This window comes from Phaeodactylum tricornutum, chromosome 12, assembly GCF_000150955.2.
Source record: "Phaeodactylum tricornutum CCAP 1055/1 chromosome 12, whole genome shotgun sequence".
In the NCBI taxonomy this organism is placed as follows: Eukaryota; Bacillariophyta; class Bacillariophyceae; order Surirellales; family Neidiaceae; genus Phaeodactylum; species Phaeodactylum tricornutum.
The window spans coordinates 2,403-28,561 of NC_011680.1; the positions used below are offsets into that span (position 1 = coordinate 2,403).

At 46.8% G+C, this 26,159-nt stretch overlaps 12 protein-coding genes across 12 annotated transcripts; 7 read left to right on the forward strand and 5 right to left on the reverse strand.

Annotated features, from left to right (window-relative positions):
* Nucleotides 1-433: 433 nt before the first annotated feature.
* Nucleotides 434-2,118, forward strand: PHATRDRAFT_21207 (predicted protein; the record flags this gene model as incomplete). Its single annotated transcript, XM_002181078.1, has 2 exons — nt 434-1,900; nt 1,979-2,118. Coding segments are annotated over exons 1-2 (1,551 nt in total), but the record flags the coding sequence as incomplete, so codon positions are not given.
* Nucleotides 2,119-2,305: 187 nt separating this feature from the next.
* PHATRDRAFT_7525 (predicted protein) lies at nt 2,306-2,566 on the reverse strand (the record flags this gene model as incomplete). The annotated part of the gene is made up of 1 exon (XM_002181247.1): nt 2,306-2,566. A coding segment is annotated over one exon (261 nt), but the record flags the coding sequence as incomplete, so codon positions are not given.
* Nucleotides 2,567-3,184: 618 nt separating this feature from the next.
* On the forward strand, nt 3,185-4,834 carry PHATRDRAFT_51017 (predicted protein). The gene is made up of 4 exons (XM_002181079.1): nt 3,185-3,374; nt 3,612-4,126; nt 4,200-4,469; nt 4,555-4,834. The coding sequence occupies exons 1-4, from the start codon at nt 3,279-3,281 to the stop codon at nt 4,625-4,627; spliced, it is 954 nt and encodes a 317-aa protein (XP_002181115.1). The 5' UTR covers nt 3,185-3,278; the 3' UTR covers nt 4,628-4,834.
* Nucleotides 4,792-5,820, reverse strand: PHATRDRAFT_46957 (predicted protein; the record flags this gene model as incomplete). The annotated part of the gene is made up of 1 exon (XM_002181248.1): nt 4,792-5,820. The coding sequence occupies one exon, from the start codon at nt 5,818-5,820 to the stop codon at nt 4,960-4,962; it is 861 nt and encodes a 286-aa protein (XP_002181284.1). The 3' UTR covers nt 4,792-4,959.
* Nucleotides 5,821-6,055: 235 nt separating this feature from the next.
* PHATRDRAFT_51018 (predicted protein) lies at nt 6,056-11,344 on the forward strand (the record flags this gene model as incomplete). The annotated part of the gene is made up of 2 exons (XM_002181080.1): nt 6,056-7,248; nt 11,327-11,344. Exons 1-2 carry the CDS (start codon nt 6,073-6,075, stop codon nt 11,342-11,344), a joined length of 1,194 nt encoding a protein of 397 aa, XP_002181116.1. The 5' UTR covers nt 6,056-6,072.
* Nucleotides 11,345-11,375: 31 nt separating this feature from the next.
* On the reverse strand, nt 11,376-12,824 carry PHATRDRAFT_46959 (predicted protein; the record flags this gene model as incomplete). Its single annotated transcript, XM_002181249.1, has 1 exon — nt 11,376-12,824. One exon carries the CDS (start codon nt 12,822-12,824, stop codon nt 11,442-11,444), a length of 1,383 nt encoding a protein of 460 aa, XP_002181285.1. The 3' UTR covers nt 11,376-11,441.
* Nucleotides 12,825-14,823: 1,999 nt separating this feature from the next.
* On the forward strand, nt 14,824-15,930 carry PHATRDRAFT_13835 (predicted protein; the record flags this gene model as incomplete). The annotated part of the gene is made up of 1 exon (XM_002181081.1): nt 14,824-15,930. A coding segment is annotated over one exon (1,107 nt), but the record flags the coding sequence as incomplete, so codon positions are not given.
* Nucleotides 15,931-18,264: 2,334 nt separating this feature from the next.
* PHATRDRAFT_37038 (predicted protein) lies at nt 18,265-19,371 on the forward strand (the record flags this gene model as incomplete). The annotated part of the gene is made up of 1 exon (XM_002181082.1): nt 18,265-19,371. One exon carries the CDS (start codon nt 18,265-18,267, stop codon nt 19,369-19,371), a length of 1,107 nt encoding a protein of 368 aa, XP_002181118.1.
* Nucleotides 19,372-20,724: 1,353 nt separating this feature from the next.
* PHATRDRAFT_13752 (predicted protein) lies at nt 20,725-21,546 on the forward strand (the record flags this gene model as incomplete). The annotated part of the gene is made up of 2 exons (XM_002181083.1): nt 20,725-21,320; nt 21,396-21,546. Coding segments are annotated over 2 exons (747 nt in total), but the record flags the coding sequence as incomplete, so codon positions are not given.
* Nucleotides 21,547-21,834: 288 nt separating this feature from the next.
* PHATRDRAFT_13587 (predicted protein) lies at nt 21,835-23,298 on the reverse strand (the record flags this gene model as incomplete). Its single annotated transcript, XM_002181250.1, has 2 exons — nt 21,835-22,569; nt 22,675-23,298. Coding segments are annotated over 2 exons (1,359 nt in total), but the record flags the coding sequence as incomplete, so codon positions are not given.
* A 624-nt stretch (nt 23,299-23,922) lies between these two features.
* On the forward strand, nt 23,923-24,627 carry PHATRDRAFT_46963 (predicted protein). Its single transcript, XM_002181084.1, has one exon. The coding sequence runs from the start codon at nt 23,998-24,000 to the stop codon at nt 24,601-24,603; it is 606 nt and encodes a 201-aa protein (XP_002181120.1). The 5' UTR covers nt 23,923-23,997; the 3' UTR covers nt 24,604-24,627.
* Nucleotides 24,628-24,750: 123 nt separating this feature from the next.
* PHATRDRAFT_37042 (predicted protein) lies at nt 24,751-25,719 on the reverse strand (the record flags this gene model as incomplete). The annotated part of the gene is made up of 1 exon (XM_002181251.1): nt 24,751-25,719. One exon carries the CDS (start codon nt 25,717-25,719, stop codon nt 24,751-24,753), a length of 969 nt encoding a protein of 322 aa, XP_002181287.1.
* Between the last annotated feature and the right edge of the window lie 440 nt (nt 25,720-26,159).

Below are 26,159 nucleotides of genomic sequence, written 5' to 3' on the forward strand. Positions count from 1 at the left end.
AAACTTTCCTTTGTCTCTTTACAACGGAGTGTAAAAGACCTCGGTTTAGCAACAATTGTATTTGGACAATAGTGGTCTTTCGTAGAGAACGAGCAAATACAAATTGTGTATTTCCAATATAATAAAGTCTTTTACTTTTATTAAAACTATAGAGAGGCTTTTGGATCCAACTTAGAATGCCTGACTGTTTAGCATGTTTTGTGTAGTGCTAGTACAACTCAAAAGACTGCATTCTCCAAATGCCTGATGAACGGACTTTGGAAGCCATTGTCGAATAATAGACGCCATCGTCAAATGATAGAAACTAGTTGTCGAAATGATAAAACGACAAAAGTATCATTGGAGAAATCGACCCAGTCGACTGTTAGGGTTGAGAAGTTGAAAGAGAAGAAATGAATCATCATTCTTCGGTCAACGGTAACAAAGCAACTGGAGATATTGCTGCAAGGACGCAATGAAAAGGATTCGACCAGTACGAAGGATTAAAAAATGACCTACATAAACTTCTCTATAATTCTCTGCTCGCTACTTTATTTGAGGAAGTGCTGCTGTGATGCGTTTGTGGTGGACAAGCAATCAAAAAGGTGTTTTGTCGACCCTCTATCGATGGCTTTTTCAGAGAATGGAGGTAGCGGGAGCCGGCGTGTACAGAAAAGCGTCCGTGATCGCACCCAGGAAGAAACGTTTAGTCTGATAAAAGATGTGCTCCGAGCTGCAGTTGATGCCGGTCCCCGTGCTGGACCTGCCAGAACTATGCAAGCATATCGTGCCTTCGCCACAACAGCCCAGGAGTTCCTGCCCAAGTTGGCCCAAGGGCCTGAAACCATCTCTCCGGCGGCCGTTCTCCGAACCCTTTTTGAGCGAATGGGTGCTACCTACATCAAGCTAGGCCAGTTCATTGCAAGCAGTCCGACTATTTTCCCAAAAGAATACGTATTGGAATTCCAGAAATGTTTGGACCAGACAGAATCTCTACCTTGGCCAATAATCAAGAAAGTTATTGAGGACGAGCTAGGGCCTATTTCAAAGAATTTCCAATACGTCAACAGCAAACCTCTTGCCTCCGCTAGTATTGCTCAGGTCCACGTTGCAAGACTAAGAACTGGAGAAGACGTCGTCCTCAAGGTACAAAAGCCGCGCATCGACGAAAGTCTCAAAGCTGACCTTGGTTTCATTTATGTTGCTGCTAGGATTCTAGAATTCTTCCTCCCTGACTGGGAACGAACATCTCTAGCGGCAATTGCTGGAGATATTCGTTCGTCTATGCTTGAAGAACTTGATTTTGAAAAAGAGGCACAAAATACAATAGAGTTCAGAAGATTTATTCAAGACAAGGGACTAACAAAGCAGGCAACAGCTCCGTTTGTGTACCCGGCTTTCACAACAAAGAAAGTATTGACAATGGAGAGACTCAATGGTGTTAGTCTTTTGGATGAAAACACAATGGGAAAAGTCACCAAGAATCCTCAAATGGGAACGGACGTAATTATTACTGCTCTGAATATTTGGAGCCTCTCTGTCACAGCAATGCCTTGGTTTCACGCGGATGTACATGCTGGAAATTTGTTACTGCTCAACGACGGACGGGTCGGATTCATTGATTTCGGTATTGTAGGGCGGATCAGCGAAAAGGTGTTTCGCTCTGTGAACGAGTTGTCAGCGGCCTTGGTTGTCGGTGATTCTGAGGGGATGGCTATTGCCCTTTGCAACATGGGAGCGGCAGGTAAAGATGTGGATACGAATCAATTTGGAAAAGACATCCAGCGTGTGCTAGATCGAATGAATACTGTGCAGCCAGAAATGACTGTCACTGCACACCAGGATGGTATTCTTCAAGGGCAGCTCAACGTGGACGAGGGCGAGGGTACAGATCTGCTCCTTGAACTAGTTGAAGTAACAGGTGCGAAATGAGAAACCTAAAAGTTACTTTCTTTGCTCTTCTTACTGTTAGTTTTCTCACTCATTTTTCTTTTTACAGAGAAGAATGGCCTGAAGCTACCTCGAGAGTTTGGGTTGCTGGTGAAGCAAAGTCTCTATTTTGACCGGTATCTCAAGATCCTCGCACCAAATGTAGATGTTATGAATGATTCACGAGTCATGATTGGGGGTACAAAAAGAGAAGAGTCCGATTCGGTAAACGGATCGGAATTCACGGACACAGTTGTGATTGATGTTTAATTGTTTTTTCATGAGTACTTTGGTTGCGTTTCTACTCTAGTAAATTTCAAGCGGCAGAATAGGATATTTAGCAAGACCAGAGTCGTAATTACAGACCTCCTCCTGAGTGTCCACCGTCAAAGTCTTCATCTGGCGAAATGCTGACAGTCAATCCTTGCCGTTGCAGTCCTAGGCAGTGCTGTTCCGCTTGCTTCTTCCATGTTTTGGTGATGGTCGCTTTGCCAATGCCATGTGTTTGTACGCAAATTTCGAAAGCAGCTTTTCGATCCAGTGTTCCAATTACCTTACAGAGCGAGCGAATCACATAATTGAACGTATGGACTTCGTCGTTGTGCAGTACGACACGCCACATTTCTTCCTTTCTTTTTTGTTCTTCAGGCAACGTCTCGGTTCGGTCCTTGACCAGAATACCTTTCTTGGTCGTTTTTGCCTTTTCAGTCGACGACATATGAAGCTCGGTGATGTATGCTCGACATGGGGCTGAAACAAAGGTTGGTCCAGCGCTCCCTACCGACCGCAGTGCCGGGGAAAAGGACGCCACCCGCGTGGAAAACAACGCGACGAGGGCTAGAACAAAAACGTGATGGATCGGCTTCATCCGTGCAGAAATATGGAAAAGATGGTTTCTAAAAAGCCAAGGAGCGATCAAAACACATGCGCTATCTCGAAGATTGTACGAGTAGATCCAACAGCCACAGAGAGAAAGGCGGACGAAGAAAGAGGCAAGTGATGGATGTTACTTACGTTAGGTAATCGTTTTCCCTTACTCGATCGATCGACATCTCTCCGCGTGGAAGAAAAGGAGGGTGGGTGGATCCCGTCTGTGTGCGACCCGCCGTTTCGAAAGAACGCTTCTATCTATGTAAAACGGTAGTACCCGGATTTGGTACAGAGCACCCGGTTTTCTTATGAAGTACAGTGTGGCCTTGGTTCGTAGATTGGTTCCCCCTCAGCTAATCGTTTGCGGCTCGTTTCCGGTTTACAGTTAGGTGGTCGCACAGCACGACGTGCCTTTCTTGGCTACACAGCAACATCTGAGGCATTGATACCAGTTGTATTCAAGGGTCCTGTACTACCCGGAGTTTGAGCCGTAAGACAACATGTCCCTCGATACTGCAAAAATCGACGAACATATCGAGCGGCTGCGGGAAGGAAACACATTGACAGAGAACGAAGTCAAGGCTCTGTGCGAAAAGGTACGATTTCCGATTTTGGCCAGACCCATTTCATTGCTTGCGTGTGGGGTACGGTAGTGAGCGACGATGATCGGAAGCAATCACAAGGCTCTGCATCAGATGATGGAAGTTGGTCAACGGGACAGCTAGAGGAAGGCCAACTGCACGTGATGTTTTTCTTTCGATCTATGACTATGCTGTCCTGTCTATGCCTGCATTTCTCATCCGTTTTCAATATTTCCACGATCTTTCTCGTAGGCAAAAGAGATCTTGCGAGACGAATCGAATGTGCAGCCTGTTACTGCTCCCGTAACTGTTTGTGGGGACATCCATGGCCAATTCTATGATTTGGCGGAGCTTTTCCGTATTGGCGGAGCCTGTCCAGAAACAAACTATCTTTTCATGGGAGATTACGTGGACCGCGGCTATTATTCCCTCGAGACAGTTACCTTGCTCATGGCTTTGAAGGTTCGCTACCGTAGCCGTATAACAATTCTGCGAGGTAACCATGAGAGTCGTCAAATTACGCAGGTGTACGGATTTTACGATGAATGCCTCCGGAAATATGGAAACGCTAATGTGTGGAAGTATTTCACCGATACGTTCGATTATTTACCCATGACTGCGGTTGTATCCGACCGCATTTTCTGCTTGCATGGCGGACTTTCACCCTCGATCGATACATTGGATCACGCCCGCGAGCTTGATCGAGTCCAGGAAGTTCCTCACGAAGGTCCCATGTGTGACCTTGTGTGGTCCGACCCCGATGACCGGTACGTATTGTTATATGAGCTAGATACAGTGTTTGAGTTCCTTTCTAACAATGCACCAACTCATTTACTGCAGCTGTGGCTGGGGTATATCTCCGCGAGGTGCTGGTTACACCTTTGGTCAAGACATTACGGAACAATTCACGCACATAAATGGTCTCCACTTTATTGCTCGCGCGCATCAACTCGTCATGGAGGGTTACCAATGGCAGCATAATCGAAGTGTCGTCACTGTCTTTTCGGCACCGAACTACTGCTATCGGTGTGGAAATCAGGCGGCAATTATGGAAATTGACGATACCGTCGACCAGACCAATAAAGACACCGTCCACGATCACTGCAGATTGTAAGTGCTTGCGATTTGAATTGCTCTTTGTAACCATATTCTGATTGTGCTAGTATTCTAACGCATTACTTCTTCATTTCGGCAGTTCGCAATTTGATCCTGCCCCGCGAGACGAAAGTTGGCACAAGAGTTCAAGAACATTGGACTATTTTTTGTGAGCAGCTTGTAATACCCTTGAGTCTATTGAGTTTGTACAAGCCTAGAAGGGGATAAAAACGGTTTATTGAAGTTTCGCATGGTTGTTCTATTCCAGATTAGATATGGGTGTACTTTAAATGGATCCGATGAACTGTGGCGTAGTTCCTTACACCTGGGTGAGAATGCGCTTCCACCACGTGCCCTACTTAAATTTATTCTGCGACTACAAAAAAACATAAATTCCTGAGGGTGGGACCCAATTTGGAGATGATTGTGCTTCGACTTGAGTAAGTGCAAGTCTTTAAACGTCAGCCGTAAATAAATTAGGGCACCGTATCTGGTATACATGGGGTCAAAAATTGCTTCTTTTCCGTCTACGGGAAGTCCCAGTGACAGCCTTCGTTGTTTTTCCTGCTCGACTGAGAGCAGAAACCTCTCCAATGTACCGTGGCCTCCAATCCAAAGCAGTCTCAACCTCCTTTTCGGTCAGGATTCGCCATTGCCCTGCCATTGGAACACTCGACAGTGTCAAGCTTCGCCCAATCTGTGTTCGGCACAGTCGTATCACTCCGGAGCCAAGGGCATGGAACATTCGTCGAATTTGACGATTCTTCCCTTCACAAATGGTCAACGAAACAAGAGTCGATTTCAACGTCGGATTCGTCTTTACTATCAGCTCATCTACGGGACGGGTTGTTCCTCCATACTTATCACCAATGTTTACACCCTGCGTACGCATTTTTTCCAACAACGGTGAATGGTTGTCGTAAAAACCCATCACGAGAGCTTCGTACGTTTTGAACACGGGGTTTCCATGATGCTGATGCGATACTGAATCTTTGTTGGTTACATGATGGACGAGACCACCATCGTTCGTGAGGAGAAGTAGACCTGTTGTTTCGGCATCTAACCTGCCAATGGCGTGCAGTTTGGAACGGATCTGGGTTGCTTCGGCGAACGATGCGGGAGTGCGCTCCCGGTCAGCACTTTTACCGACATGATTCCAACCAGAAAATCCCTTCATGGATAAAACATCGTCGTACACATTCATGCGTCCCTTCACATCGTTCGCCGCATGTGTTGTTACCACATTGATTGGTTTGTGATACAGCAAGACTACAGTTCGTTCAGGAGGACTATACAATGGCTTCGAATAGGCACGACTCTTCACGGTCAGAAATAGAAGTATTGTGGAACTGCACCTGACTAACATGGCATCTCCGAGCGTATTGTTCACATCGACAACGAAAGGCGCGATACCCTACGACTGTCATGGTGAAGCGCTCTTTTTGCGGGTGTGGCGATACTTCCGGGGCACATTTTCATTCGTTTCCGTTCCCGTGTAAAGTTTAGGATCTTGAGAACTACGTCACCGAACGTCTGTTTCCGACCGCTGAGGCTTTACCTCTTACCGTTTTTTCTATTTTCTGGATTTACAGTTAATAGGTGAAGTGTGGTGTATGGTATGCCGTCTCACGCCCCGTTTTACATCGAGCATCTGCTATATGCGCCTTCACAACAATCTAGCAAACCAGAAACCATGGCCGCCCGTCCTCTCGTCAGCGTCTTTTCTCTCTCCGGTGACAAGTCCGGAGATGTGAGTCTTCCTGCTGTAATGACGGCTCCTCTGCGCCCGGATATCGTTCAGTTTGTGCACACCAACATGAACAAGAACCATCGTCAGGCGTACGCTGTTAACATTCGCGCCGGAAAGCAAGTTGTCGCGTCGTCTTGGGGTACTGGACGTGCTGTCGCCCGTATTCCTCGTGTTGGTGGAGGTGGTACTTCCCGTTCTGGACAGGGTGCCTTTGGTAACATGTGCCGTGGTGGACGCATGTTCGACCCCACCAAGACCTGGCGCAAGTGGAATAAGAAGATCAACATTTCGCAGAAGCGTTATGCCGTTGCTTCTGCCCTAGCTGCCACCGCCGTCCCGGCTCTTGTGATGTCCCGTGGGCATGTCGTCGACAACGTTCCGGAAATTCCCCTCGTTGTGGAAAACGCCGTTGAGTCTGCCAAGAAGACCTCGGCCGCGAAAGACATCCTCTCCGCCATTGGTGCCTTGGATGATGTCGAAAAAGCGGGAGAATCGAAGCAAATCCGTGCCGGTAAGGGTAAGATGCGTAATCGTCGTTACACCCTCCGCCGTGGACCTCTCGTTATCTACAAATCGAACGATGGCGTGGAACAGGCCTTCCGCAATCTTCCCGGCGTAGAGCTATGCTGTGTTGACCGACTGAACCTTTTGCAGCTAGCCCCGGGTGGTCACATGGGACGATTCTGCATCTGGTCTCAGGCTGCTTTGGAAGAGCTGGACATTATTTACGGAGAAAATGGCAAGCGCATCCCCCAAGCAGCCATGACCAACGCCGACTTGGCCCGTATCATCAACTCCGATGAAGTACAGAGTGTCGTCAACCCCGCCAAACCTGGACAGAAGGACAACGCTCCCAAGCAAAATGCTATTCGTAACGTTGAGGCGTTGGAGAAGCTCGATCCATTTGCCGCCGAAAAGCGCCGTGCCCAAGCTCGCAATGACGAGGCTCGTGCTTCGAAGAAGGCCGAAACTTTGGCGAAAAAGCGTGATAGCCGCACGGCTAAGAAAGCTTTCAAGGAGCAAGGAAAATCGTTCTATGCAAAGGTTTCCCAGCAAGGAACAGTCTGTGAGAATGGCTTTGCTCTAGAGTAAAGACCAAGCAAACAATTAAAGATATGGCGCCATGGATTTTTGCGATCTGAATATACCACCTAGCATTTGAGGAGTCGTTCCTTCGTCATGAAAGCTGTCTTTCCCGTAGTATTAGCCTCAACCAACTAGGCCACCATGTAGTTCACAATCAGTGAAATAACAAGCGCGAACCACATCAATTCGAAAGAACTAATGTGAGAGGTTACACTAGTCTATTTATGGACTAGTCAAGCCGTTGTATCCATCTCGTGACTGGATTCGAACATACGTCATTACATTGTTTGCCGCGACTCTGACACATTTCGGAGAGGTTGGGACCCGATTGCCATCGCAAGATCGACATCGAACAAACTTCACTGCTAGGACGGTAAATTACTATTCACTGTAATAACATTGCGACGTGATTCAGTATGGCCATACGGACCCGGATAACTTGTGACGTAGTCATTGGGGTTATCCTTCGGTCATGCAACTAGTCTAAACCTTGGGCACATCGGATGATGTGCTCACTTATTTTATTATAAAGCACTTTGCAAGATGTACTTCTAGTCCCCTTGTGTGCTTGGTTGACCAACATGCAAATTGATTGTCTCCGTGGATGCGGGACAATGGTCAACGAACTAATTCAATATAGTCCGGATATCGTGTTGACCAGAAATGTACCTACACGTGGATATCAAATCAGACGACATTGAGAGGATCTGCGATTTTACCTAAATCTGTACATCCCACAGATCTGAAAATCCACTATCGGATCGAGTCTCTACAACTACTGCCATGAAGTACGTCGCCACTGCTCTCTTCCTCTCCCAGGCTACTGCCTTCACCATCGTTGGCGCTCCTCGTCTCCAGACACGCCTCGCTGCTGCTGAGTACGAAGCGATGGATGGTGAAGGAAAAATTAATCTCAAGGTCTGTACTTGCAAAAAAATCAGCATGCTTTCAAAGTTCCTTCCTCGCCTAAGCTTTGTTTTTTACTTTCTAAAGATTGATTTGGACTCACCGAAGGTTGCGACGATGGATGACATTGAAAAAGGCAAGAAAGTCTATTGCCGCTGCTGGTTGTCAGGAACCTTTCCCCTTTGCGACGGTACCCATCAGAAGCACAACGATGCTACGGGCGACAATGTTGGCCCACTAATCGTATCCGTGAAGAAGGAATAGGCAGCCTCGTCGAAGGAAGCCCCGCTTTTTGAATAAAGGACCATTGACTGTAATTCAATCAAAAGCCTGTCTTGATGCCAAAAAAAGAACATACCTAAATCCAATTATTCACGATATCGCCCACACATATAGCATGATAATAGTTCTTTTGGAAGTATTCAGACATCAAGCATGCTTTGGACGACTTGCTCTTGTACGCTTGCCGAGTGTTTTTTTAGTTCAACGGATCGAATGCGCTTGATAGATTCCGTCTTCCACATTGGAACTCCTTCGCTTTCTTTCAGCATCGCGTTTTCCGATATAAAGGCCTGGGCAAGCGCTGTCGCCAGCAATTGGCGCAATTGGATAGTCTCGTCTCCCGGTGATTGTCTCGAACTCAGCGCACACAGTCTTGCAAGACATTGCATTAAGATGGCTACACCTGTCTTGTCAAAGGCCGACCGTCGGGCAAACTCAGCTAGACATGATGTGCTCTTCTCCTGCAATTCCAATACTTTCTTGGCTACCTGAAGCACAGACCAGTGTAGCGAATAAGGAAGTGCGCAGGAAAGATCACCAGTGTCGACCTTCTCGTCTCGCAGACATGCGACAATGTGCTCTGCTGTCAAGACAAGGTCATTGGACAGCATGGCGTCAAACAGTAACACAACACACTTGAGTCCCTTTGCTTCTGGTATTGCGATTAAATCGCTATCCAGCAAATCGACTGCTTCACGAGCACTAACCGCTACCTTGGAATTCGCGGGTGAATCGCCTACCAAGATCGTAAGCAGTAATCTGGCTGTTTCAAGGCAAACAGATGTCAACTTTCGATAACAGGATCCTTGATGAACAACAGGCAAAAGACTGGCTTCCGATTCAATACCGACTATTAGCCATTGCATAGCCTCCCGAAGGCAATCGTTCTCGATGTAGTGTCGATAGCGTGACAAGATTATCGCAACGTAGGCGTCCAAACCAAGCAAACTCTTTCGCTCAACAAATGGACGGCAAAGGGATAGAAGCTCCCGCGCCTCAGCATCAGTGGTAACCAGAAGGTGCTCAAAAATAGAGGCAATGCTTGCGACTGTCTCAGGGCAGCCAGCGTCGAGAGCTACCGGTGAAAGCAAGCGAGTTGCTAAACGTGCGCCAGCGTCGGAATTGTTATCTTGAAGAGAAGAAATAATCGCTGAAGCTGCCTCGCAAATGAACTCAGTCTTTCGAAAAGCTGATTCAGAAGGAAGGATGTTGACTTCGATGTAAGAATTATAGAGGATAGAAAGCTTCATAAATACAGCAAGAGAAAGGTTTTCGCGTGAGGAAGTAGCATCTAGATGTGCCGAAGTCCAGCGCTTTTGAGCTCGCTTACCAAGGTTGTCGGCAAAGCAGCTCCACTCGCTCCTCCGTAAATATACATTATTTCAATTGCCCGACCTGCGTTCCCATTCATAATACTGAGTAGTTCTTCCATTGGCCCATTGTCAATTCCCCGACGTTCCATCTCTTTCATAAACCGGCTGGCACTCGCACTCATATTCCTCGGTCGTATATCTGGTCGAACGAAGAGGAGCTCAGCGCACATCTGCTCGGCCCACGAATCGAAGGAAAGCTGCTTCAGTTGTCCACAGAGAATAGCCATGATGGAATCGAGTTCAGGAATACGGCGCGAAAGCTTGAAAGACCCCCGACACTCGGATACATACACCTGCCATGATCGATGTTTCTGCATCGCCGCGTCAGAGTTGTACACCATTGAGAAATTCGTTTGACCGCTAGTCGCGCCTTCCCAGAACTTGTAATCCGAGCGTTCTACAGTCAATCCCTCCAAGAAGTATTCTGTCTGTTCAATATCGTCGTCGTGCCAGTCAGGTGTGTCGAGGCAATCATCATAATAGTCGTTGCGTCCACCCGGAAGGGGAGCTCTCAGCATCAACTCTTGAAGAATCATGAATCCCTCACGCGTTTCGTCGAGAGTCGATACCAAGTAAGGGTCATCCGAATACGAATTGAAATGCTTGTTTGAGCGAACAAACATAGAATGCGTAGACAAAACATCCCAGGCCTCTTCCAAACATCCACGTAGCGTTAGGGTACGAATACACGCCCAAAACAATTCGCCGTCCCCGTATTGCTCTGGCTGGGCGGAAGCACTCATTTCCTGTATCGATGGATAGATTTTTTCAACCTCGAGCATGTGTTGACATCGAAGATAGCGTACCATATCCGCTGTGGCCACTCCTGGCTTATCGAAGGGGTCCTGCTGAAAGTTAATATCGTTGTGAGACGGCAACAGTGGTAAAAATACGTCAGAGAGATGCATCACGGTGTAAATCGCTTTGAGAAACTCGAGACTGTTGCAATCGTCCGAAGACAAAGCATCTGGACCCCCCTGCTGTTGCTCGTCATCCCATCCTTTCACACAATTTTGAACAGCCGAGCGACATTGCAGTGAAAGCTGTTGAAAGGATTTGAAAGATTCTCGCTGGTCGTCTTCGTAAAAATCTTCGTGCGCTCGGATAATCGCGTACAATGCGGACAACTCGTGCTTGTTGCAGCCTGCACCTGGATAGGCAAGTTGCTGAAGTAGAGCTGGATTTCCATCTTCTGAAGAAACCAAGTAAAGGGAAGCGGGTGAAGATGTGTCCCACAAGAAAGGGCTACTCTCACGAATATATGAAGCCATCTTTGAAGTGATATACTTGCAATCTAAACGGGTAAGAAAGAAGCTGCCTGTCGACGTAGTAATTGTATTTGTCTTTGATCGGGATTGCCGGCAAACATTGCCGTGTGCCGGTTGCGTGCTACAGGATGCATTGCGCATGTCCAAAGCATGCTGCAAGTTTTCATACGCAGGACAGACGTGATATTTTACAGTTGGCTTGTTAAGGTGAATGAAAAGCGATAACGTTACATTCGCAGTCAAGTAAAAAACTACCGTATCTGACGGCATAGCTATTCTCTCCACGTTTTTAGATAAGAGAATGTGTTGGGTATGAAAGTATCTACCGTACGCACAGGTACGACACAAGCCACCGACTTAGACTGTCGTTGAGCGGTTGCTCTCGTACAACTTCGCACTGCAAGCCAGCCGATTCCGCTTGTTCCCGACTCGGTAAGACATCTTCTAGATTCTCATCTTCATTGCACGGGACAAAGCATACCAGGCGCCCACCTTTTTTCAACAAACGTCTGCCTAAGTCTCGATCTTTCGCGATGGACTGAAACAGCTCTTCCGCTGGAGTTAACGTGTTGTAGTTTGACGATTCTCGTATGCCGTACGGTGGGTCGGTAATGATCAAATCGAACGCATCGTTGCCGATCGCTTTCTTGGCTTCTTCCCTCATGAGCTCATTGGTTGAGTCACCATGCAGTAAAGCCAAAGGCCGCGTCAAGTTCCGCGTATCAAAATCGAGCAAAATATCGTCTCGGTTGACATATCCATTATCGGCAATTTCAATACCGACAGACCGGCAACTTGGTTGAATCATGGCTGCTGCCAATAAAATGGCGCCCGAACCCACGTATGGGTCCAGGATAGAAACGATTTTTCTTATACCGGCAACATTGCAAAGCAAAAATGCAGCGACAGGGCATAATGGGGTGTTGGTAACACAAATGCGAGTGTTGGGGGCAATAGCGAACACCCGCGGACCGGAGGTGATTCGTCTCGCTAACACCTTGTCCGTTCTTACAAGCCCATCGAAAATGTAGATTTTGCAGTCTGGTGAATTGAGATTTACCTTTCCGCCGAATTGAAGTAGAAGGGGTTCAAGAGCTTTGAGAGCTTCTTTTTCCAATTTCATCGACCGGGCGCGAGCGCCGTACCGCTTCTCTTTCTCGCTGCACAATGATTGTCCAAAACGCCGAACACGTACACACCAAGTTGCCTCCTCGTTCTGTGAACCGCTGTACATGTCTCCGAACCCATTATTCTGAATAGCCGATGATGCCAATGGCGGATACGCGTCGCTTGCAGAAACAATGTCATATAAAGCGTGAATAAGGGAGCATCGCTCTGCCGCTTCCACCAGAGATTTTCTGTGTATGTTCCGAGGAATATGTATGTACTGCATCGCTGAATTAAACTGTACTAGCTTGCTTGCTTGTAATTCCACGCTGCCCGTGTAGTCCAAAGCGTCTTCAAATGCTACATCGACAACTGAGGTTTCCAGTACTGCTGATAGTGCACCACGGAATTCCAAATGGCGGAACTGTAAACTGTAACCATCCACGCCTTCCCCTTTCCAGTGTATTATGTATTCAGGATGCCTGTCTTTTTCTACCAAGCTCGTAGTCGCCCAGCCTTCGGAATCATTTTGACTATCGATTGGCAAGGCTGATAGTTGCCATAGATTCTCTTCCAGTCCTCTCGCATTCAGTCCCATGGGCACTCGCAAAACGAAGGAAACTGTCAATTTGCCTAGCAAAACATACAGTAACTTTCGAAAAAGCATTTCTCCGTTGTTTGTCGTCAGTGCCTTGACGTGATAAAAAATGTTTGGCCTTTCTGATTGATTTGATGCCACCAGTAACTGCATGATGGTCTGGATTCCGTTTCTAGCTGTCTTCGCGCCCGATTGACTTTTACAGTTAACGCGACGGGGTAAACAAACCAGACCGTCCGTCAGTCCGTTGTCTTGATGTTCTCTGGTTACCGGTTTCACGCATGTTGAAATCTCGACCCTCTCTCTGTATATTCCACGTAGAATAACAGTAATCTTCTCTCAAGTTGACTAAACCTAAATTAGTGAGCATTTGCTCTTATCCTCTAAAGTGATTTCGCACGATCAACTTCGACCAACTCATTCCTTCTTTCTTGCTGATTCGTTCCCATGTTGAACTTATCTTGCTTCTTCACGTTCAATACTGTTTTCCTAAATGTGTATCTTGAACTTCATGATCTTGAATAGTTTCTCTCTCCACGTCAGTCAGACGTGCGTCTCTAACGTATGCTCTCAGTCCGAAGTACGGACACATGACTGACCGTCATATCACGACACACGCAAACAGCGACAGCCAGGAAAAAATGAAACAATGAACACCTCCACGTTCGGCCAAACCCAGCAAAGGGACTGAGAATATAGCAATTACAAGGGCTTTGTAAGAAATACGCGAATGAACTGTATGGACAGACAACATTCCGAAAGCGAAAGCGATGACTCGGTCGTTGCCTTCGCGGCTGTTGATTTTTCTGGTGTTGATTTTTGCGCCACCACGAGTGAGACGCCTGCTGAGCACCGCGGCAGTGAGCCCCTGATCGATGACGAAGAAAAGAAAGCTCTCTTAGATTGGGAAATGAGTCTTGGCGTTGCAGATCCATTGGAACAGGATATTGGAGCAACACGCGACTCATTTCTTCCTTTGAAGGAGTTTGCGGCGCTTTTGGGCTGTGGCATGTACGCCGAAGTTGTCCGGAAAGGCCGGTCTTTCTTTGATAGTATAGAGCACGACATCGCTAATGAAGCCTCACATATTACAGTTGCAAGAGTAATTCGACGACATGTGGTTCTACAAGCTACAACGCTGATGAAATGCATTGAGCTCGAGTACATAGCTATTGCTGCTTTGAACTTGTTTCTCCAAGGCAACTATACAGGACCTTCGTTTGAAGACTTAAAGGAAGGAACCTTGGATGATATTAATCCTCATTTATGCTTTGAAAGTATACTAAAGGCTTCGGATGGCAAGACGGACGAAAGAAAATCAGCTGCTGCTCTTAGGATGCGGGACGTAAACTACCAAAACGCAGTTCTTGCCGAACTTTCTGTTGACGGAGAGTGGCCCTGTCATGTGTGTAATGGGCCGTACTTTTTACTGATCGCTAGATCAATCCTTTCCATCCTGTCAGAACCTGAGAAACCCGATTGGGCTGGGAACGAAGATACCGACAGTTCTGAAGTGTTTTCTAGCGTCTGTCAACAATTGACTTTAGTTCATCTTTGGAATGCAAGGGCAATCGTTGCCCATGAACGCTTGATGCAAGCGCGCAATCCGTCTGAAACTCTTTGGAATCAGGTATCTTCCGCTTTTCGTAAATGTGTAGAAAGTTTTTGCCCTGAAGAGGTTTCTATTGACCATGCTGCAGCAGCCGTAATGCTTGAGTTCGGACTCGCAGAACATCATTTCAATCGTCAAGGGAAAGGTATACAGTCATTTTTGAAAGCGAAGGAATATTCAGGTCTTCGCGTAAAAGTAACGGGAGCAGAAGGGAAAAGAACAAAGTTTCAGCAGAAAGCCACGGCTCAGATGCTTGTTCGAGCGACATCTCATCACGATAGTACCGCCATGTCGCTACTATCGGAAAACGAAAAAGAACACAACAAAAACCAAATGATAGAACATTCAAAAGATGGAATTCTCCTGGAAAAGATCAAGTTCGAAGACGAGAAAGAGAATCAAATAACGGATTTAAGTATTCTTGATCAAGCGATTCTCATGGCCTTGTGTCTGGATGTGAAAAACAGCAACCCCATTGACGGTCTGACGGGTGAGGAAATGGCAGCATTCCTAGCACGTGTATTGGAGCACCACGACGACTGGATGGTGTATTCCACTGCACTCTTGGAACGATCTTGGTTGGAATTTGAAAGATCTCATGCCCGTGAGCGTGCCATTCTTCAAATGCAAGCTCTTGCTGATCAGCACACGAACAGGCTTACAATCACACAATCAACAAAGAAGAGTGTCGAAGAATCAGCACAGGTTCAGAACCGCTTAAAGAATCTTCACAAAATTGTGTATCCTCCACGATGGCTGATGTTACAAGACTTGGCTGATCGATATGCCAATTTGGGAATCGTCACAAGCGCTGCCGAGATCTTTACTGAAATCGAGTTCTGGGACGACGTTGTGGATTGTTACAAAAGAGCTGGCAAGAAATCAAAAGCTGAAGAGATCGTTCGCAAACGTCTATCTATACAGCCAACACCGCGTATGTGGGCGGCTCTTGGTGATCTAAAAAGTGATCCCCAATACTACGTACGAGCAGCTGAGTTGTCGAAGGGACGTTTCTCGAGCGCTTACGTGTCGCTGGGGCAGCACTACTTTGACAAAGGCATGCTGGAAGATGCCTCTGAACAATATATAGCGGCGTTGAGGATTCGACCACTTGACCCTCCAACCTGGTTTCGGTTGGGAGCTATCTCGATGCAACTGCAACGATGGGAGACAGCACTTCGTGCGTTCTCTCAAGTCGTGCAACAAGAGCCAGAGGAGGCCGAGGCGTGGGCAAATGTCGCGGCAGTCCATATGCATAACAAGCATCCTGCAGAAGCGTATCCAGCTCTTGTTGAATCTTTGAAATACAATCGAAATAATTGGCGCGTATGGAACAGCAAGCTCTATACATGTCTTGATCTTGGAAAGTACGATGAAGCCATTCAAGCCTGCAACATGCTTCTGGATCAACGCTCTGAAAAACAAATGTCAGCTGGAATCCCTCCCGTGGAAGAAAAGTGTGTCCGGGCGATTGTAGGTGGCGCACTTCAGACGTTTCAAGATAGTATGGGTAATGAAATATCTATGGATTCTGCACGTCGAACGCTCTCGCGCGTTTACTCTCTGCTTGAACGGATCAGTAAAATGGAAATTGCGAAGCCTTGGCTCTTTGATACCATAGCATTCTTTCATGATCAAATCGGAAACGACGAAAAGGTCATGGAAAATCTAATGAAAGAGTATCGATCGCTGCTGACCATCGACGGTTGGGAGAAGGATAACTATCAGATCAAGAAGCTTTGTCAGACTGTCTCGCATGTCGCTCATATCCATGCCGCCGAAGGTAGCCGAGAAAGTTTAACCAAAGCACGGATCCATGTCAACGGAATTGTGAAAAGGATCCTTTCTGCTCGGCCTGACGACGCTACAGTACCCGAAGAAGTCTCACAGTTAGAAAAAGTACTCCTGAATATTGAAGAAAAAATTGATGCGCTATGATGTCGCTACTTCACCACAGCTTTATTGAATAGGGACGAGCTTTTATTAATCATGTGCTGCTGTCCTTTTTGCATCAGGATTGTCACGTAGCCACTTTGGACTGTAATTAATCTTGACTTCTTTATCTAACAAAGCGGCGAGATCAAGGTCCTTCTCAGTCAAACCCTGCAGCTTGTGTGTCCAAATTTTTACCTCGATATCTCGGTAACTAGTAAGATGGAAGTCGGGGTGGTGACTTTCGCGTTCAGCTATGGCCCCCATCTCGTTGATGCATTTTAAAGCAGACTGAAAATTGCGTGCCGTAAATTTACGAGATATATGCAAAGGTTCTGATTCACTCGAGCAAAGATTCCACAGCGATCCCCTTATCCCAAGTTTGTCCACTGCACTTTCAAATGTCAATAGAAAAGATGCGTCCAGAGTAGAGCAAGGAGCGCAATGTTTCGGTCCTTGCGGGGAGCCTGAAGCCATCACTAATACTGTGAAAATGAGAGCCGGCAATTTCTGAAGACTATGTAATTCTCCGAACAGGAAGGAAGCGCAAGCAAACCACAATTCGAACTCCAGATAAACTTGCTGTTAGCACAATCAACATGACCATGTACAAGCGTCGTCTGCTTGTGAGCCCGTCAATATGATTGATTGACGGCAGATCCTTAGCACTTTACTGGGGCGTGCCGCAAAGCCTTGAATATGAGTCCCGAAAAATAACGACCAGTCATTACGTATTTAAAGGAGCTCGGTTGTAATTATGATCGCATCCGGCTGGCGTTTCCAATATCCGTTGAGAATTTTGCAGAAAAAATTAGAGTCGTTTTCGAAATCCGACTCTAAATTAGAATCGATTTCCAAATCCGACTCTAAATTTAGAGTCGCTTTCGAAATCCGACTCTAAATTAGAGTCGTTTTCAAAATCCGACTCTAAATAGAGTCGTTTTCGAAATCCGACTCTAAATTAGAGTCGTTTTCGAAATCCGACTCTAAATTAGAGTCGTTTTCAAAATCCGACTCTAAATCAGAGTCGTTTTCGAAATCCGACTCTAAATCAGAGTCGTTTTCAAAATCCGACTCTAAATTAGAGTCGTTTTCAAAATCCGACTCTAAATCAGAGTCGTTTTCAAAATCCGACTCTAAATTTAGAGTCGTTTTAGAAATCCGACTCTAATTTTTTTCGCAAAAATAACCGTAACGGGCAACAAGAACGCCAGCTCGGTCGCTGACAATTTACATGTTTAACGAAAACATTGAAAATGACCAAAAGTTTTTTACTAGGGACTGACATTTTGCTTTTGCGGCACGCCCCTGTTAACCCTGTAAACATTTTTGTTTTGGCTCTCATCATCAACGGCAGCTGTAGCGAATCTATAGCCTGCCGGGCAGTATAACGTCCATGATCAATAATGTAGTGTATATAAGTCGATAAATGTATCCCTTTTTCTTGCGATATAAATTTTTTTGAACGATGAACACTAAACACACATAGCTATCTGACATCGAACATAAATGTAAGAGTCATTCCAAATAAGTAGAGATGCAATGTGGACATCATGGGATGATGTGTGGATTTACGATCCCCTCAACTGTAAAACTATTCTTAGGCACAATTTACCGAGCGAACAAAAATACTAAAGAAACTTAGCATATTTTCGAAAGCATTGTAATTTTCAACCTTTGTGAAATTTTTTCTATATTTTCCGAAGTGTGACAGTGAATTCCAAATCTTGAGTCTGCTTTGTGTACTTTGACATGACAACTTTCGGACACGCTCACTTTTTGACGACCACACGTTCAATCGTTGCTGCGCTCCGGCACAGACTAAAGTTCAGGAATTGCTTGTCACCTACGCAGCATCACCACTCTCTCGTCTCTACCGTGATTCAAGGCTGAATCATGGCCGCCCTTGCTGTTTCTGCTGCCCGATCCATTCGAAAAGAAGTCGTAAATCCACGTTGGTGGAGTGGGGCCTACGATGTGATTGACACTAGTCGTTTCATTATTGATGGTAAAGGGAAAGTCTGCAAGAGTGATCTACTGCCTACTTCCTGGCTTGGACAAGAGATTCAGGAGAAATATGACGACGTGGGTGTGCTTCATCTTCAGAATACTGGGCTTGTGGACATGGCCGATCAGCGGACACTAGCTCGAATCATCATGGGGGAAGAAACCGAGTATGAAGGTGGCGCAAACCCTCGAGGAAGAGCCGAAGGCCTAGCGAACGTCTACGATATTGGTGCCCCTCTAATGGCAGATCTTCACTACCATCATGAAATGACGTACAAGTCCCATTCGGTTACAAGCTTAGGCTTCTTATGCAAGCACGCCGTAACGACCAGACCAGGCGTTGGTTGGAGTTTTGTTTCGGATAGTGTCCAGGCTCATGACTATATCATGCAAACAGAGCTGGGCCAGAAGCTGAAGGAGAAAGGCCTCTGTTTCTTGAGGCGCATGACAGATGCGGAGGACAAGCACATGTTGGACCGAAACAAGCAAGGCTCAGTTTATAACCACTGGCAACAGTCTTGGATGACCAGTTGTCCTCAAGAAGCTGAGGCTCGAGCTAACGCACAGGGTTTGCAAGTGGAGTGGCTTGACGATAAAGAAGATGGTCGAATTATGCAGACCCGATACTACAAGTCTGCTTTTGAGTATATTTCGTTCCTCGACCGCAATATCATGGTCACTTCTATTGCTGATGATGGAGAATGGTTCGATTCTTGGCCCGGAATTATGGATATTCCCCAGGAAAAGCGTCCTCTGGAGATGCTTTTTGGGGACAACGAACCATTTACTTTGGAAGAGAAACAGCTCTGGACAGATATCTATGGCATGTTTGGTATTCCAATCACCTGGAAACCAGGAGATGTCGCTGTGGTTTGCAACATGCGTTTTGCCCATGGTCGTCCAGGCATAGAATTGCTCCCTGGCGAGAAGCGTGAGCTTGGAGTCATGCTCGGACCATTTTACGAGCGTATGGAGACTAGAGAGGACAAGTGGTAAATTTCAGATTAAGTTTTGAACAATTTGCTTTTATTATGTTGTGCAGGCACGATTGAAACTGTGAACGGTTTGTGTTGTATGCGTGCTCACTGTCAATTTACGGTGGTTTATCAGGAATCGGATCAGGATTGGCAAAGGTCAAACCCTACCTTGCCCACCTCTAAGATTCTAATCATCAATCAACATTTGCTTTGGAGATTTGGCTGCTGGAATCAGCCAAACTGTATTGGGTACGAGCCATTGCCAGACCAGAAATAGCGACCCATATAAGCTCTCTGCCAGCAAATGGAAGGCTATCTTTCTTACCAATTTCTTTCCCCGAGCGGTAGCGGATACGAAGACCGTATCAAATATATATACTTACATTTCAATAAAGGCGTCCAGTGACGATAATGGTATACTGCGTATCTTGTCTCACGATGTAGTGCGTGCAATAGTTAGAAAAAATGTGCAAGTGATCCATACCTTGCAATTTTTTTGGGACCGAGGGACTTTTTTGGCTCGGATGGTGGATAGGCGGACTTTTCCGTTAAGTATACTCTTTGGAGAGGTACATACAAATCTTCGAAATGAGTCAGAAGAAGCGACATTTAAATTTTGAGGATATTGGATTGGGTGGAGTGTATTAACAGTAAAGACAACGACTTCAGAGCAAAGGCGAGAGGCTATTTCGTTCACAAGTGAGCCTCACGTGTCTCATGGTTGTCCGACGACTTTTGGATTCGTGGTCAGAAAATCGAACGAAAGAGTGGAAACGAATCTCTGTACGTTTGCCAGTTGGTGGTCTTGGTTTGTTTGGACACACTGTTTCTGCTAACGATTTGTTTGACCGAAAGACGGTGAAGAGCATTGAACCTTGAGGAAAAGGAGATTTACTGTCAGTAAAAAACAAGACTATTGAGGTAGGAACGAACCTTTTGAGTTGACTCGAACTGGACTACCGTTTGACAATTTTCGATAGCCAATGAGAGAAACATGAAGGGTCCAGGGACGAAAGAACCAGTGCCCACCGAAGAAAGAAAAGAAAGTTATTCCAAGGCGGGATTCGTTGCGCGTATCGTTTCGGGATCAATTGGATCGGTCGTCACGTCCCTCATAGTGACGCCATTGGAAGTCGTCAAAGTCCGAGTGCAAAGCTTGAGCTCGGAAGCAGCTGTAACGGCATCGCACCGCACCCACTCCTTGCCATTGAATGTTGCTCCCTGTCCAAAAGGATGCGGCACATTCGTGCTCAACAACGGACAAATGGATTGCGTCCTTCCCAAGATAGCGGTACCGTACTTTGATCAACGGACAGGGAATTTGACACCGAAGGCTCGAAGTTCTTGTTCCATTTCTTGTGGAACCTCTCAAAGGAGTCTTGGCACGTTTGCCATGATTCGTCGCATCTTCCTCGAGGAAGGATACTCAGGCATTTACGCTGGCCTCCGACCCACTCTAGTCATGGCGATTCCAAACACAGTCCTTTACTTTTCCGCTTACGAAGAGTTTGTTGGGAGTCTTCGTCAAGGTGCAGAAGACCCGTCGGCAAGCTGGATTCCTCTACTAGCCGGTGGTTCCGCGCGATTCTTGGCGTCAACTTTGACTGCACCATTTGAGTTCCTGCGTACTCGCGAAGCGTCCATGGTCGGTCATGACAGACCTGCATTGGGTATGACGGTACAATTTCGTGCCATTGTGAAAACGGACGGTGCTGGTGCCCTGTTTCGGGGTCTCCGGCCGACACTGTTGCGGGATGTTCCCTTCTCTGCAATATACTGGCTGTGCCTCGAGCGCTTCCGGGAAAGCTGGCAACGGCAATCTACCGTCGCTCCGTCTCCGGTAGAACAGGCTGGGCAGGCGTTTCTGAATGGAGCTACTGCGGGAATGATTGCTGCTGCTTGCACGACACCCTTTGATGTTGTCAAAACGCGACAGCAAGCCGTCTCCGAAAGTACAACCGTCACGTTGTCAGAAGCGGCTGCCAAGGCTTGTCAACACGATGGTGCAGTGGTCTACGAAGCGACAAGCGGCTTACGATACAGCACAGGAACGCTGGCACAGATGCGGAGTATCATCGCTAAGGAAGGTGTGGCTGGATTGTGGCGAGGTAATCAAGCGCGTATGCTCAAAGTCGCACCGGCATGTGCTATTATGATCTCGTGCTACGAATTTGGTAAACGCGTTCTTGAATAGAAAAACTATGTAACTTAATAGATCGAAACACATCGCGGCTACCAAGTGTGGTGCATGGTGTGCTGCGAAATTGATTTAACTGAACACCAAAATGAAAAGCTCGAGCAACGGAAATTTCCAACTATGGTCGGCCTTCTCTCCCCACCTTGAAACACTCTATTGTGTCGATGCAAACCCATCCACAAAACCGTCTCCTCCACCGGTCACAACAATCTCCTCGTCCGTAATGTCGAGAGACAGATCAATCTCGTCTTCTTCGGGCTCAATCATAATCTCATCATCATTACGTTGAATGGGTGGCAAAGGAGAAATACCGTTACTTGAAAAATATCCAGTCAACTGCTCCGGGATTTCGTGCAACGTCTCCGAAGTCAAGGCGACACTGTTTGACGCATGGCGGTTAAACTGAACAAATTGGGCAATATCCCGTTTACCGGGCTTCGAGGAATCATCCAAGAACTGCATGCTGGAGAAGTCTGCATCTCCCAACCCCACAATGACGACAGACAAGGGTGCGTGACTGACTTGATTCAAGCTGTGCGCCGTGGCCTGCACGTCGGATACCGCACCGTCGGTAAGAATCAAAAGAACTGTATAGGATTGTTGGCCTTTTCGCTGCGCTTCGGACTGCGAGCTCATGGCTCGCGCGGCCGCGGTTTCAATGACTTCAGTAAAAACAGTGGGTCCACTCATCACGAGACCTGATTTAAATACCTGCTTGTACGCATCCAGCACGCCAGCAACACCATGGGATTCCTCGTGAGGCCCACATTGGAAGCAATGTCGCACGACTCCGCCATACTTAGCTCCAAAGCCGACCACAGGAAACTTCTGGTCGGAGTCGTACTTGGAAAGAATTCCAACGATCGCTGAAATTGCCTTTTCGTAATCGTTTTTACGTCCGTCAGGATGCAAGTAGTGAAGAGTTCCTGGCTTCCGAGGGTCCCCATTGGAGCCCGTAAAATCGATAGCGACGACGACATTAATTTCACAGCCGCCACTCACATAGTCAACAAAGTTGGCCTGTCCCATGGGAGTAAAGGGTGCCGAGGGTGCGGGTCCTACCGTCGGAGCGGACGAAAGAGTCACCGTTGCCATTCGACTAGTAACATCCTCAGCTCCGCTCACCTCGGCTTTGACTACAGTGATCGCTCCGACGTCCTTACCCTTCCGTTGGAGCTGGAGTGAATTGCGTGTCTCGGCGGCTTGTTTGAGTCCATTGACGCTAGTTTCTAGCTGTCCCATAGGCTTGTGCTTTCCACTACTCTCATGATCAAAAACAGAAAGCAGGATGGGCAGATCTAGATTACCCCCGCATAGCGTCGACAACGAAATGATGGCCGTCTCCCATTCGGGATTGAGGTTGTTGTGAATATCTTTGGAGCGATAAACGTTATCCCAAGTCAAGCTCCCGGCAGCATCAACCTTCCGCGAAAGTTCAAAAAAAGGGTCACTTTTCGAAAACATGCCTTCGACGTTCTTCAGCTTAGTTCCTTTCACTTGAAGACGGAGCATACCGGATCCTTGACTTTTTCGAACCGTAGCAAACAGCGTTCCGCCCTTCTTTAGTTTTCGCGCCTTGGTGTTGCCGCGGGCACCGAGGAGCTCACCGATGTCGAAGACTGCGCTGCCAATTCCCTTATTCTCACCTTTACGGACTTCGTCGAAAATGTTAACAGCGACCTTGCTTGGCGTTCCTAACTCATAGTCAATCTCAAACACTTTGACCCAGTGAGGACTCAGCGAGTTTTTGACGCTGCAAAATTACCGAGGTAAGAAAATAACTCAGTAAAGGCCAGTATTTTCCAAGCACGACAATGTATCGATACGACTTACACTTCAGTCTTGCCCAGAACTTTGGGTTTGCTGCCCTGTGACGTTGCGATCAAGGTGGCGACGGCAAAGGGGTCGCTGGTTCCTTTAAAAGCACCAGCAACATTTTTCAACTTCGAGGCGTGGAGTGAAAGCTCTAATTTCATGATTACCGGCTCTTCTAGTGTTTGCTGCTTGTGTGATTGGACCATGAAGGTGTTTGCCGGAAGACTTTATTCGACCTCGCTTGAATGTATTATGCGAACTGACAGTGAATGTAATGACCATCCGTACGGCAATCCACCAGCTTCCTCATTCGTAACAAGCGATCACGACCGTTGTGAGTTCGGAAGCAGGACTATTAGCGAGCTGCCACCAACGAACGAACAAAAGTCGTCGATGGTTTTATGTCGCTGTGACAACAGACGATATTGGAGATACCGTCTTAAAAAGAAGAATACATTGGCAGTGAGGGGAATTTATTGATCGTACGTAACGTATGCCAGCCTAACCTGCTCTACTACTAGCGAGAGAGACATTTCCATCTTGCACAATTGTTTACATTTACTCCATTCATTGACACAGAACAGGCAATCGTATTACCGGTGGCCATTTCAAATCTAGGTCAGTCAACTCAGGATGTCCTCCTGGGAAAGAGCGCGCTACATTCCATGGGATCGTATTCCACAAACAGGAACAAACTTGGAGGAACAAAAGGAAAGAATTTTTCGTGAATTGCAACGCGAAACAATCGAGGATGAATTTCTGCAGCAAGATCGCCACTCTGAGCAACCGGTGGTTACCGGGGAACAAAGCACTGACTCCGCAAAACCATTCACTTCAAATAAGGTCCCTTACTCAAACATGGAATTACTACGTCAAGCAGCGTTTGGAGGTTGTCTCGGTACCATCACTGGCGCTGTTTTTGGATTCATGGATGGCATGAGGACAGCTCAAGAGTCGAGTGTTTTACAAAATGCGTCCAATGTCGCCAAGGGGCGGTATTTAATGCAAGGTACCACGCGCTCAGCGACCTTGTTTGGTGTCTTTTTCGGTGGTTTTCACATCCTGAAATACGGGCTCAAAGTGACGCTAGACCCTGGCGATGTAGGCGAGATTGGCGTTGCCGGAGCTGCGTCAGTAGGGACGCTGTTTGCAAGGCCGGCATGGCGTCCGAACATACCATATGCTCTCATGCTAGTAGCAATGGATGGATTCAATCTGTACATGCGTAAAAGCAGCTAAATTTACATTTACATGGTGAACGTCAAATACGTAGTCTTTTGAAATCAACGGCGGGCTCATTCTTTGTATACAAAAGAGGTCTCTTCTTCTTACTACATCATCAGCCTGCTTAAAATGAAGGTTCTCCGCTCTTCGTTGTATGATCAGTTAGTGTTCTCCTTCGTCTATTTGATTGGCGGCTTGGAGTACGTCAGGATTCTGTGCGTTGGCTACGAGGAACTCAGGGTTCGCAAGCAGAATACGCCCTAGGCCGAAGATGGTCGGTATATGAGCATGATTTCGCACTTGATCCATTCCCTCATGTCTTCGAATCTCCCGTTCTTCGATATCAGCCTGTACTAGTCCTTCCAAAGCCGACAAACTTCTTTGATTCACTGCAATTTCGTGCTCCTGTAAATATGTTACCAATTCCTCGTCAGGAGTTCGTTTTTGTTCCAGCTGATGCCGGAGAAGCTGGAATATGCGAACAAGTAGACATGGAAAAAAAGTTTGGGTCTGAGCTGGAGGTGCATTTTCAAAGAGGAGCGCGGGATTAATGACACCGATTCGAGTCAAATTTCGATATGATTGAGCAATAGTTTGATGCTCGTCGTCAAAGATGACAGTGCGAAGATTGCCATCGCTTAAGTGTAAGCTGTGACCGCCTCCTCCGCCTGCCTTGTACCAGAAATAGTATATGTCACTGTCGATTGGCACAAAGTTTATCCGCAAAGCCGATTGTTCATGAGGTGCAATATCTGATTCGAAAACGATTCGTCCATCCTCAAAGGCATCTCGTCTTTGTGAAACAGTACTGGCAGATATTGCCGTAACAAATACTTGGCCTTTGCGGTTTCCCCAACCTTGGTCGCGCCAGCGAAGACCGAGCGAGAGGGAGTGGACCCTTCTGTTCAAAATTGGGAAGCGGAATGCCCGGACCGGGTTATCGCCATGCTCAAAGTCTCCGACTCGATCCATGCGCGCAAACAAAAGGAGAGGCGGATCCAGTGAAGAAAGCGATAGGCTTTGGCGAAGTGCTACGCATGTAAGCCCCACCTGTACAGCATCATGAGGGCAGAGGAAGGTAGCTATCTTTTGCTTGATTTCAGGTGGTATCGTTAGTAAATCGTAGCACATATCGGCGTTCACAACTCAGCCTCCCGACCCCTTATTCCTCGGACCCGCCTTGAACGATCGAGACAATCGGTTCCTTGCGTCGATTTTACATTCAATAGAATTAACAAATGCTTGTCAAAATCTGGATTTTCATTAATTTGATGTTGTCGGCTTCACTTCATTTGTCAGGATCAAAGGTTTCAATGCAACCACTTGTCCAACGGATGTCATAGTCAAGAACGCAACCCTACCCTACATAAATGACCATTAAATGGGTACCACAATAAGTCTTTTGTGTGCGTACCAGTATACAACTTACACCCATATTACCGCACCTTGGAACTTCAGTTTTGGAGAAAACTCAGTCAGTCAAATTATAGTGTGCGGCGTGTGTCTGCTCCCTGCGACCGGAGCGAATAACAAATATAGATATGTACAGCACTTACTTCCTCGAATGGTTC

Coding starts and splice junctions, on each gene's coding strand:
- PHATRDRAFT_51017 (XM_002181079.1), top strand. CDS start 3,279: ATGTCCCTCGATACTGCAAAAATCGACGAACATATCGAGCGGCTGCGG. Junction 3,375..3,611: donor TCAAGGCTCTGTGCGAAAAG/GTACGATTTCCG, acceptor TCTTTCTCGTAG/GCAAAAGAGATCTTGCGAGA. Junction 4,470..4,554: donor GTCCACGATCACTGCAGATT/GTAAGTGCTTGC, acceptor TCATTTCGGCAG/TTCGCAATTTGATCCTGCCC.
- PHATRDRAFT_46963 (XM_002181084.1), top strand. CDS start 23,998: ATGTCCTCCTGGGAAAGAGCGCGCTACATTCCATGGGATCGTATTCCA.